This window comes from Vulpes vulpes, chromosome 4, assembly GCF_048418805.1.
Source record: "Vulpes vulpes isolate BD-2025 chromosome 4, VulVul3, whole genome shotgun sequence".
Lineage (NCBI taxonomy): Eukaryota > Metazoa > Chordata > Mammalia > Carnivora > Canidae > Vulpes > Vulpes vulpes.
The window spans coordinates 81984515-81997370 of NC_132783.1; the positions used below are offsets into that span (position 1 = coordinate 81984515).

The 12856-nt window shown below is 54.7% G+C and overlaps 1 protein-coding gene and 1 non-coding gene across 2 annotated transcripts in view; one reads left to right on the forward strand and one right to left on the reverse strand.

The window, feature by feature from the left end:
• The window catches only part of LOC140598427 (cadherin-23-like), a 311068-nt gene that overhangs the window by 170775 nt on the left and 127437 nt on the right, over window positions 1-12856 (forward strand). The window contains exons 7-8 of the mRNA XM_072754990.1: window positions 4656-4850; window positions 8411-8539. Coding sequence (XP_072611091.1) covers window positions 4656-4850; window positions 8411-8539 — 324 coding nt within the window. The remainder of the gene's footprint in view (window positions 1-4655; window positions 4851-8410; window positions 8540-12856) is intronic.
• Window positions 2119-2308, reverse strand: LOC112929095 (U2 spliceosomal RNA). The gene has a single exon (XR_003236875.1). It is a non-coding gene; the product is annotated as a U2 spliceosomal RNA (small nuclear RNA).

Sequence of the window (12856 nt, forward strand, 5' to 3'; positions counted from 1 at the left end):
CTTTCTGAATTTTAAAATGTCCATTTGTCTAAGTTCGTGATAAAGAGATTGATTGGCTGTTTTTAATACCCCTCTTTAAATAGAGCTCATCTCACACTGCTTATGATGGTATTTTATTACCATAATAATAATTGCAACGACCATTTATTGAGTATTGCTCAACATTGCCGTATGCCTGGCTCAGCGAGAAGCTTTTTTTTTATTTCCCCACACCTTGTCTTGCGTAATTCTTTCTCACAACCCTGGAGGGAGGTAGCTGTTAACAGCTCCATTTTTACATTTTTCCCTTTCCACAGGGAAACTGAGGCCAAAAGAGTGAATTCAACAGCATATGTTTGAGGTCTCCGATCAATAAGCGGAAAAGCTCAGGCTCAAATGTAGGGTGTCTGACTCAGAGTCCATGCTCTGGGCCACCGAGTTTTACTGCCTGCAGCATACTTGGAAGCCCAGATACACCTGGCCTCAGAGAGGAAATCTGCTTGCGTTGAAAGTGTAGACCTTTAAAGGGGCACATCTGCACATTTGCATGAAACAGCAGCTGGGTGCTTGGAGAAGCCCCCGGTATAGGTGCTGATGAGCACCCCACATCCCCCCTGCCCCATATCCCTGATAGACCATGGCGCCCAGGACCTGAAATGCAGGAAGTCAGCATTCTTTTCTCTCCAATGGCTTGTCCCTTCTAAGTATATGAATGGCTCTCTGCCAGGCCCATTTAAAAACCTTTTCTAAGTTATGCAGAAATTAAATGGGTTTTCACTGCAGGGCATGAAACATAATCTAAGAAGGTCAGACACAGGACCATTCCTTCTTTTTTCCCTCTTCCCCTGTCTTCTTGGATCTTGCTTTTAAATCCTCTGATCAGTTGCCCAGAGAGCCTTTCCTGGGGACCGTAAGGTATGCACGGGTGAAATGTCCCCGTCCCCCCGCGGCAGGGGGCTGGAGCGCTGACATTCTCCAGGGAGCCATCCCTCTCTGCTGGGCACGGGCGCCTTGTGGGGTGTGCTCTGAAGTGCTGTCTAGCTGCCTCACAGGAGGCTGGCTGCTCTGAAATGGGGACATGTCCATCCCTCGTGGCAGAAACCACAGGCCCTGATGGAATGTTTTGTTCTGGAGCGTGAGGCTGACTCTGGTGCTTGCGTGTGTTGTGTTTGTGGAATCCAGAGAGAGTAGGGGGGAAATCGGGAGAGCTCTGGTTTAGCTGAGAGACTTGTAAAGATCTCCTCAAGACCAGTACCGTTGTGGTGGCATGTTGGGGCGAGGGGCTGGCTCCCCCCAGCCCAGCACCAGATGAGGTCAGATTTCTGGGCTCTGCATGCAGTGGCCCAGGGTGTGTATTTGCAGAGGGCCTGTGTCCATCAAGTCCCGCAGGAAACAGTTCATCTCAGCTCCAGCAAAGGCATTTCAGCAAAGAGACGGTTACAGAGGGTGGGCAGGGCTAGGGGGCATTAAGGGAGGTTGAGGCACCTGGGACCAGCAGGGCTGAAGGGGGAAGGGGCTGGGATGCCCACCTGAGCCCACTGAAGGCTGCAGCCAGGGAGGAGGAGCTGCTGTAAAATCAAAAAGTGATATCCCTGCCTCTATACCTTTCTCCTCTTGCCTCTTTCCCAAACTCTGAGCTCCTACTAGCACCTTCCCCACGGCAGAAGCCAGCCTGCAAGGAAGCCTGGGGATGAATGCAGTCCATTGAAGTCTCCTTAGGGTGGGAAAGGGGAGACAGAGCAGGGTGCTTGGTGCATCTGGGGAGGGTGTAGACAGGGAATGCCCAGCACAGGATTATCATTGATATTCATAGTGCTTCTGGACACCTGCCTGCCCTCCCCTCAAAGGCATTCTTGTCCGCAGTCCTCCAGAAGGCACAAGGCAACAACATCACAACTATCAATTTCTAAGCACTTATTATTTGCTGGGAAATTTGCACTCAGGAGCTCATGTTCTCTTCACACTAACCCTGTAGGATATTATTAACTTCAGTGGACAGAAAGGGGATTAAGGATCAGAGAGATTAAATAACCCAAAGACACACAGCAAGGCTGGGGTTCTGACAGTCTGTCGATCCCTGAAATCCTAGCACTTGTCCGCTCTGCCCCCTTGCACACTTGATTCTCTTTTGGAGGGAAAGAGAGCATCTGTTTTCCAAGCCACCGAGCCGAGGAGGGAAGGCCTGGCAAAGGAAAAGGAGGTTCAGAAGCCCCGAGGTGTGAGGCAGCCTGCTGGGTTTGAGAAGTACGAATAACTCTCCTATCAGAAAATATTAAACCGATAAGAATAGATGGTACACATGATCTTAGCCAAAAGGCCAAGAAGGGATGCCTGCCAGGAAATAAAGTGGGAAGGAGGAGACAGAGACAGACTATGAGGGCCTGTGTTGTATGCAAGGGGCACTGGGGAGTCATGGATGGTGTGGAGGAGAGGGGCCTCCCCATCTGCCTCCTGTCTTCTGTGCTGGTGGGAGAAGGACAGGTTAGGAGCCTGTCCATTCAGCCTGACATTTGCCTAGTGACGGGGGAGAGTCAGCACACTCAGAAAGAAACAGCGGCAGGCACCTGGGTGGCTGAGTCGGTTGAGTGTGTGACTCTCGGTTTCAGTTCAGGTCATGATCTCAGGGTCCTGGGATCGAGCCCCATGTCAGGCTTTGCGATGAGTGGGGAGTCTGCTTGAGGATTCTCTCTCTCCCTTTCCCTCTGTCCCTCCCCCAGCTCATGCTCACTCTTTCTCTCAAATAAATAAATCTTTGAAAAAGAAAGAAAGGAAGGAAGGAAGGAAAGGAAGGAAGGAAGGAAGGAAGGAAGGAAGGAAGGAAGGAAGGAAGGAAGAAAAAGAAAAACAGTGGCAGCTCCATAGCATTGTTCTCCAGAGGCCCTTTCCAGCCTGACTGGGGATCTTATAAAGAACCCCCTTGCCTCAAGTAGGTGGTCCCAGGAAAAGGCTACCAGCATACATACCCCAGTGAAAGAAGTCACCCAAAGCAGTGACACAGGGCCCATGTCACGGCCACCAGCACAGAGAGGGGGCAGCAGTGTGGGTGCCTCCTTGAAAGAAGCCCTCCAGGTGTCAGAAGGCACCCAGTCATTGTCCCCATGTGAAAAAATACAGGAGCGGGAATACTGTGTCTGCCCTCAGGGAACTAACAGGCTAGTCCCACACTGCGGGCTAGGAGGTACCATCCCTGCTGGCATGGAGCTCAGCAACCTACAGAAGAGGTAGGGAAAGAACTGCCATCAGTGTTTCAGAGAAGTGTTTCATACAGAGCATGAGATCACTGGCTTAGAATTAGCCAGGCCTGAATTCCAGGCCCTCTTTGACCACGGCCTAGCTGTGTGACTTGGGCTAGTTACTTACCCTCTCTGAGCCTTAGCTTCCTTTTCAAAGGGCAATCAGTCAAGGGGAACAGGGATTGTTTTTACCCTTTTGTCTCTGTGAAGAGCCTCATTAGATTGCCTGTCTTCACATGTGCCCAGAGCCCACTAAATTATGAATAAATTCCCTCACCCTATTTCCCAGGCATGGCTCATGTGCCGGGCACGGTGATGGTCGCTGGGGTGATGGCAGCTGACAGTTGGGCAGAGATGCAAACAGAGCCTGAGGAGGCGCCGACTGCTATAAGAGCCACTTGTTCATGTCTTCAGAAAGGATATGGATGGGACGCCTGGGTGGCTCAGTGGTTGAGCCTGCCTTAGGCCCAGGGCCTGATCCTGGAGACCCCAGATAGGGTCCCACATCAGGCTCCCTGCATGGAGCCTGCTTCTCCCTCTGCCTGTGTCTCTGCCTCTCTCTGTGTGTCTCTTATAAATAAAGAAATATAATCTTAAAAAAATGATATTGGACACCCACCGTGTACCAGGCACCGTGCTAGGCAAAGCAGCTAGAGCCCTGGGGCTTGCATGGGGTGCATGTGCTGTGTGGGAAGACAGGCACTGACCAAGGAATTAGAGAAGAAAGGTGAATGATGAAAAATCTCCAGGTGAGGTGGGAACCTTAATATAAGCAGTGGTGGAGGGTGGGGGCATGGGAGGGGGGCTGGCCTGCTTTAGGGGTCTGGAAGCTTCTATGAGGAAGTTACGTTTAACCAGAGACCCCAAGTCAGAAAAGGACAGGAGTCTATCCGCAGTGTGTAGCAGAGGGAATCCTGGTGGGCTCCCAGGCAGTGGTAACATCGAGGGAGTCCTGTGGGCCACCTGTGGCAGACTGCCATGGCCCAGGGATGGCATGTGAATGCCCTACCCCGGGGCAATCCAAGTCAGCTCCGTGGTACCAGGCAAAGCCCTCAGGGCCCCCTGCCACCTGACCGTGGCACACCCCTGAAGCCTCCCAACACGCAGAGTCTCAGGTGCCCCCCAGAGCAGCCTGGGCCTGAGAAGCGACACAGCCGAGAAACAGGGGTTTGGAGACCAAAAGGCCCCCATCCAGAACGCCAGGGTGAGCAGATCATCTTCAGAACTGGTGCTGTTATAGCCACCAGGAGGCCATCAAAAAAAGGGGAAAAAAATAGATACTGCATTTTAAATTCCTCTGAACCCTCCTAGAATAAAAATGACAAAGCCGCGGGTCTGGTTGGCTGGAGGGACGCGGTTAATGGGCTTTGGGGGAATAGTCACCGACGAAGGCAGCTGCTCCGAGCACCACTCACTCTTTGGTTTGCTTTGCTTCGCCCCCAGAACACGCCGGTGGGGACACCCATCTTTATCGTGAACGCCACGGACCCCGACTTGGGTGCAGGGGGCAGCGTCCTGTACTCCTTCCAGCCCCCGTCCCCGTTCTTCGCCATCGACAGCGCCCGCGGCATCGTCACGGTGGTCCGCGAGCTGGACTACGAGACCACGCAGGCCTACCAGCTCACCGTCAACGCCACGGTGAGTCCCGCCCCGCAGGTCTGTCTCCTCCCACCCTGGGAGAGAGCAACCGTGGCACCAGCGTCCTCCCCTGCTGGTCAAGACCCTGCAACAGTGACGCTGGCCGTAGTCACAGTAAGAGCAAGAGCGGTGCCGGGCCCAGCGCTCAAATGGGTTGTCTCCATTAAACCCCATGGCAGCCCTCTCCCATACGTGATATGAATGTACCCATTTCACAGATGAGGCCACTGAGGCCCAGGAGCAATGCAGGTAATTGCCCCCACTGGTAACCCCACAGGGCATTCATGATGTGGGGTGTCCCCTCGCTCTCTGGAACCTCAGACAGAGGTGGCAACCCAGCAATGTCCTGATAGCACCCTACACGCAGGAGCCAGCGCATCCAGGCATCCCGGCCACTGCTCCCGAGTGGTGACGCTTACATAGGAGGGCCCACCCATGTACACACCAGGCACCATGCTGGGTCCTGGGAATTCCAGGATTAGCAGGAGAGGGGAGAGAGAGAGAGGAAGAACTGTCCCATTTTATGGCTGACACTGTTGAGACTCACAAGCTGATGAGTAGTAGGGAGCAAGAACCTAAACCCAGTTTGGCTGACACCAGTCCAGGGCCCCATGGCGGGAGTTCCTGAGTTTCCAGATCATCACAGCCCCTTGGCCTCTGCCACCCTGCAGAAGGCCTAGGGGACCAGCAGGCTCTGAGCCCTGCACTCCTCTCTTGCTTGCTCCTCCCTCTCTCCAGGCACAGCTGGAGTCTTCAGCAGGCAATAGGTCCGGGAGTTGGCCCATTGTCCTGTTAACAAAGCTCAGGCCAAGAGTGAAACAAGTTATAGGAGTCCCTCTTGACTCTTCAGGTCCCATTTGCCTGACACCCAGCTCCATCCCCTGGCCCCATGTCACTGCAGCAGGGACTGCCAGTGGCACTGGGGGCTCCACTTGGCAGATCACAGAGCCCAGATCCTGGACTGGGTCAACGGTCTAGTTTGAAAGATGGGGCTCCCCCAGGCTTGGGCAAGGTGTAGAGGGGGCCTCAGGAACCAGGAAATGCATGCTTTTTCCGGGGAGGCCACTGTGGGTACCATTCACATTCTTTCCTTCTCCCCTGGTTAAGTGTTTGTTGCCTGGGAGGTTGTCTGTCCTGCTGTTTGTAAACCTGACTTCTGGGATCAAGGGGGCATGTAAGACTAGAATCTGCTCTCTACACACACCTGCACCTGTACCCTGCCTTGCACCTGCACACAGCCGTGGTGCCCCTCCAGCTGCTCTCCATTTGCACACGCTGGGTCCCATTTGCACATGCTGGGTCCCAGGAATGTGCCAATCCCAGGAATGGGTCCCAGGTCTCTTGCTCTCTTTCTTGCTGTGACCCTCTCCCTGTGGAGTAATTTCCATCTTCCATGAAAATGGCTTTGGACAGGCAGGGGAGAGACCAGAATTGGGCACAGGCAAGAACTTGGGTGGCCAGACCAGTTAAGAGGCCTGGGCTAGAGCTGAGATGGTGAATACAGTTAAATTGCTGTTAATCTTGCAGCCATCAGATCTTCAAGCAAAGGAACAGGAGGGCCCCTTCCTGGCCCTTCATGGCCCCCCCACCTGAAGCACAGTCCCCCTCAGGACTGGTGCTGTGCCCTTGGCTGCTGGGCGTTTCCCCAAGGAGATTCTCCTATGTGGCCTTGCAGGGAGCAGTGTGGGTTCCCAGCCACCACTGGGTGGGCACAAAGGGGGGAAACAGGAGGACTTCCCTGGGAATGGCCCCAAGTGACAGCTGGGATCCTGACGAGGTGCCTGCCCTGTCAGTTATGCCCACTGATCCCCCCACCCCAAGCCATGAGAGTGAGGGAATCCATGGCAGGAGCAGGGCTGTGGCCCTGAGACTGCAGGATGGGGAGGGCAGGTGCCAGGCTGGACAGAGCCACCTATGCACAAAACCTGGTAATGGCAAATTAGAGCTACTGGCCTCCCCTGCTCAAAAGATCAAGGGACTTTGTTCCTCCCACCCTGGCCCTGTCTGCCTGATTGCTTGGGTCCCTGGTGGAGAGCTCTCACCATGGGCAGTCCCCAAGCCTGAGCTGTGGGTTCCATTATCTTGGAGCCCAAGAAGGGTGTCTCCCCAGTGGACCCTCTGCCCAGCTCCTCCTGCGTCCAGACTCTCCTCCGCCCTGCTGCACCCACTCCTCATCCCTGAAGTCCCTCTCCGTGGCTATCCCTGAGGACTCTTAGGACAACCAGCCCTCCCTCCCCAAAGGCTCTGCTGCACCTCTCTATCTGGAGGGCAGGAGCAGGCCCTAGGCTTGTTGCAATGGGGCGGGGGTGGGGGGGATGCTTTGCATTGCTCCAGGCACCGCAGACCAAAGGAGACCTAATCAGGGGACAGACCAGAGATTGTACAGGCTCAGGGGTCCATGGAAGTCATTGCATTGAGCCCCTTTATCTCACAGAGAAGCAAACAGACCCCAAGAAGGAAGAGAACTTACTCGAAGCGACCCAGCAAGTCAGGGGCTGAGCTGGTGTTAGGGCTCCAAGTCAAATCAGTTAGGGCAGGTTTTTATTGCAGAAGAATCGGAGTTTGAGTCGTGGCTACATACTTAGCCAGCTGTGTGACCCTGGACAGGTTACTTAACCTCCATGTGTCTCAGTTAATGTATCTGAACAATGGCCACATGGTATCTACGTAAGCAAACAAGGTTCCAGCGCCCTGCCTGTCACCCAATCTGTGCTCAGCCGGGAGTCCTTTCCTGTGGGTCATGGTCATTCAACGGCAAAGGGCTATTTCAACTATCACTGTAGGCTGTGTATTTTAGGGTAATGGGGATGTGTTTCTGGTTTCATTTCTTGGTGAGCTTTCATAAGTCTGAATTTCCAACTGAGTAGGAAGGTTTAAACATTGCCTGCCTGTCCACGGCAGTGGGGGGGGGGGCGGGGGGTGGCGGGCATAACCCCTGGGGATTGCTTCCTGGAGTCCCCCAAATGTCACAGGCCCTGGAGCTCCCCCTGCTGGTTCTATCAGAAAAGTTACTTGACCAGTAAACCCAGGTGCAGAGCAGGGATGCAGGTGTCAGAGTGGTCCCGCCCATCCTGGTCCTTCCCTTGCTGCCCTGGGATGACAGGGGGCAGGAAGTGAGCGTGGTGAGGGCCGGTGGCCTTCTGCCTGAATCAAGAGATGCTGCTAAGGACAGGCACTGTCTCTTTATCCCAAGCCAGTCATCCCACCCTTGAGTAGTAGTGGGGAGCAAGAAGATGTCTGGGACCATCAGGCCTAGGCCGAGCGGGGTCAGGAGAGCTGACTCTACCCTAGCCCTGCTTTCTGACATTGGATAAACCACCTTGTGCGGGGTCTTGGGGGCCCCTGCTTGTGTTTTCCTGCACAGGTCCGAGATCACTGTGGGTTCTTAGGGTTCTTGAACATCCGTGTATTAATGCTCCTCCTGCAGGAGTGTGGGAACACATGCATACGTGGGCACACATGTTTGTGCACATGGGTGTTGTGTGTGGAGATGTGTGTGTGTGTGTGTGTGCATGTCAACAATGTCACAACCTAAGGTTGTGTATTCTTTGTCCTCTAAGGATCAAGACAAGACCAGGCCTCTGTCCACCCTGGCCAACTTGGCCATCATCATCACAGATGTCCAGGACATGGACCCCATCTTCATCAACCTGCCTTACAGCACTAACATCTATGAGCATTCTCCTCCGGTAAGCCACTCCCTGGCCCTTGTGAGACTTCCCTCTGAGCTTCTGTTAGGGATGGGGCCCTGTTCGGTTGGACAGGCTCTTGGCATTTCCTACTCCCCTCAATCCCTATGCATGTCAGTGATGGAGATCTTAGCACAAATGAAAGCCTGACCCCCTCTTCGTACCATACCACTACACCCCATGTCCTCACCCTCTCACTTCATCTCCAGAGGGCTCCAAGAGGCAAAGAAAACCCCAAAGGCTTACTAGTGTAGACAAAGGGGAACAGTTCAGGAAGATTTACATGGGATGATAGGGATGCCTGTGGAACCAGCCTGGTCTAGAGAGATTTGGACTCAGCCACATTCCCCATGGGTCAGCGTGCCTCTCTCAGCCAACCAGTCCTGCCCAAGATGGCAGCAGTGTGCCCTCCACTCCCCAGTCCTCTCAGCCTTGGCTTTTCTCTGGGAGCACACAGGTCCAGTTGTCCCTCTAACTGCTCGATCTTTGGATTTTTCAAGCCCAACTTTTCAAAAGAGGCATCTGATTGATTGTGCCATGTCACAAGGTCACAGATCTCCAGCCAGCCTATAAGTTGGCTGCCCTTAGGCCCTATGTCTGCCTCTGGCCCAGTCACTTGTGACTGGGGAGTCTTCGAGAACCAAACATGCTACTGCCCACTTGGCAGGGGCTGGGGGTGGGCAACTCTGCTCACCCATCCCTTGCCTGGTAGCCACCCATGCTTTTGTGCAAACTAGAATAAAGCACACACAGTGGGCTGATAAATTAAGGAAAACTGGCTCCTCTGGGTAGCTGCAACCCCTGGACATATAGGAGGGGAGCCACTCTTGTGGAAGGAAAAACATGCCCTTCCTTTTGAGGGAACTCAGTGTGCTTAGAGGAAGGACACACGAATTGGAGAACAAAGTAGGACACCTGCCTGAACACGTGCACAACAGGGGCCCACCTGCACATCTGCACAGGCTCACAGAATTCAGTATAAGGGAGGGACAGGCTTCCCTTGACCAGGGTGCAGACTGTACCTATAGGCCATCACAGTCCAGGGAAGCACAGCTTCCAGTTTAGAGACTGTGGTCCATCCTGACCCTGGCATCCTCAAAGTGCTATATTTTGGGTTTCAGGTGTTGGGGGGGTAGCCACTTCCTTCTGGGGGCCAGGTGTGGGCTGGAGGATCTACCAAGCAAGATGCTTTATAGTCTCCTGTTGCAGGTGTCTGAAGCTGCATTTAGGGTAGAGCATGACATCTCAATGCCCCCTGCCCTAACCTGCTCTTTCCTAGTGGTCCGTGGGCAGCAGCTAAAGGCCATCTCTTTCCAAAATCTCTTTGCTATGCCCATATCTCCTAAGTCCAGGGAGGCCTTCCCTGACCTTTCAGAGGAGATGGGCCCTTCCAACTACACCTGGTCCCTGGCCATCCCCTTCTTAGCACTCAGGACTCTCAGACAGCTTGCTCAGCCTCTGTTTCCCTGCTGGACCGGAAGTAGTTTGGCAGGGATGGGGTTCTACTGGGGGCATAGCACATCAGGGGTGCTATGGATGTGTTTGTGGAATGAATGAATGAATGATCAAACGAACAATGCCCTGGTCAGACCAGCCCCTCTCACCTGCCTGCCATCCTCATCACTCCCATGCCAACTCCTGTTACCAATCCAGATTATACCTGTCTGTTGGTTCCCAGCTCCCTGGCCACATTCCTTAGGATTTATTTTTTCCTGGCATCATCCTCACCAGCCCACAGACACAGCCAGCCATTGCTTCCCCCACCCCACCCCCACCCCCCTGGCTCTGGTAAAGTGGACTCTCCCTAGGTTGCATAATTTACTACTGGATTATGGCTGCACCTGTAATGCTCACCAACGTGTGAGCAGGGTATTTTGGAGCTCCCAGTAATCAAGGTGCCTGAGTCTCTGGAACCTGGTCTCAGCTTCCAGTGTGTCTCCCAGGACATTGTGCCCAGGGCTGAGTGCAGAGAAGGCGCTCAGAGCTAACTTGTTGATTGAAGTGAGGACGCGATGGTGGCCATGCAGCCAGAGAAACTCAGAGTAGGGCCTGCAGTCACTTTGGCCAAATCCTCCACACTGTGGGCCGCTTCCTCCTTGGCAGATGGGCTGGTAATGCAGTAGTGTCTGCACTGGCTGAGGGTTTTAAGGACTGGAGGTTGCCTGCTCCTGTAGAACACCCAGCAAGGCATTCACTCACAGTGGTTATGACTCAGTAGTCCCTATGGGGCTGTGAGGCCACTCCCGCCAATGCCCCTGGAATTCTCAGGGGGGCAGGTCTGAGCCCCACCACTTGGATCATGACTCGGCTCTGGGGAGCCAGACAAGGAAGTAAGTGAGGAGGCTTCGGACTCTCCTGGGTGCCCACAGAGTCATCTCCGGGGCACGCAGCCTGCGTCTGCAACTCGTCCCCACCCTGGAAAGGAGCGCTCCCGTTGCCATGTCTCTAGCACCTCTTTTTCTGCTGCAGGCCAATTCCCTAATGCTCCAAGCCTGACTTTTCCAGGCTTCTAATCGGTTTCCATGCCTTGATCCGGGCCCTGCTTGTCGCTTTACAGTGTGGAACCTGGCTTAACTCAGTACTTCCTGGGCCGGCCAGGGCCCTGGAGCCCCGTGGCCCGTGCAGCCTCCTCGCCCTGGGGACCCAGGCGTCCCCGCTTCCGGCCTTGGCTCTGCTGGCCCGGGGGGCTCCGTCCAGACCCCGGCCCATGCTGCCTCGCTCCTCCTCTTTATCTGCGGCTCCCAGCATGGATGCCTCTCTCTATCAGCGTATCGGGCCGGCGTGCCTCATCTAAAGTGTATATATTACCTAATAAAATCCTTCTTATTTGGGATTATTGCATCAAATTTTAATTTCCTCACTCGAGCAGCGGCATGTCGGCCTGCCCGTCAGTGAAGGACCGATAGGAGGTGAAAAGAGCGGATAAACTGCACAAATTACTGCCAGCTGATGCCTATCAGCCCTTTGACTGGAATTGACTGGAATTAAGGACTGAGAAATAGGATTTTCTGCCTCAGAATCTGCTGTGGCAGCTCTTGTCGGAAGTCCCCTCCGGCCCCCACGGCCCCCTCCCCGCACAGGCGCCTCCCACTCCCTGAGCGAACTGCGGTCCACCTTTCAAGTCCTTAATCCTGTCATGGCAACGGGGAAGGCGGTCCCCAGGGAGAGAGCTGGGCTGGAACCCCTGAGACCCCGGCCCCATGGGCTCCAGATCCAGCTCCAGCTCCCTGGAGCTCCAGCTCCCTGGCCCGCTGTTCTGGAAGAGGCAGGCCACAGAAGGGGAGACACAAGCTCCTTCTAGAGAAGTCTCAGCTCCTCTCAGATCTGCCTGGACTTTCCCACCGGCACCCGAACCTCAGAGGGGGGCTGCCTTGCACACCTCATCCACCTCTGTCGGCGGTGCACCTACTGGGCGCGGAGCCTTGGGCCTGTCCCCTCTGCCGCAGAGCAGTGGAGGCCCCCAGACCCACCCCAACCCAGGCCTCCATTCCTCAGTCATCCTTGCCCCAGCCACTCACCACACCTTGAGACTTTAAGCCAATTCTGGAACCCTCTGAGCCTGTTGCCTCCCATACCCCATGGTGTTGGGGCTTGTGAGGAAAATGCAAGAGTACCCATGTTGAATGCCAAACACGGTGCTTGGCACAGAATAGGTGCTTGACCAGTGCTGGCTTGTCCCCGGGCTGTTAGCCGTTCTCTCCCTATAAGACCCAGAAGATGCCTTAGCTCCAGGGTACGGATTCTGAATCTGGGGTGCTAGGGAGCCTGAATGGGTTGTAACTGTGTGGCACACCACAAGCATGCGTTGTCTGGGAAGAGGCACCACGGCTTTCATCAGATGCTCACAGGGGTCCCGGTGACCAGTGACAGTCACTTTTATAGCATTTCCTGTGTACCAGGTATGGTGCTAAGCCCTGTGCACCTACCAGTTGCTGAGGGGTGGAGGCTGTTATTTTACCCATTTTATAGACGGGGAGAACAAGGCAGTGAGAGGTCAAGTAGCTCACTCAGAAGATTTGAGCCCAGGTAGCCTAGCAACAGAGTCAAACTCCTAACCCCTTCAGCATACTGCTCTTCTCGCCAAGCAGCAGGGCCTCTGGAGGCATGTGTACCTTTAGCCTCTCAGGGGAGCCTCATTTCTGTACAACGTGGGTTCCTGTGATGGGAGGAGCCTGTGGCAGGGTGGACCCTTCTCTGAGCCTCCTGGGCCTGCCCACCTGTGAAGCCATGTGCTGGTGCGTCCCCCTCATTCCCGCCCCTGTCTGGAGAGCCAGCCAGTAAGGGACCTGGCTCTGGGCCCAGCAGGGGCCACGTTTC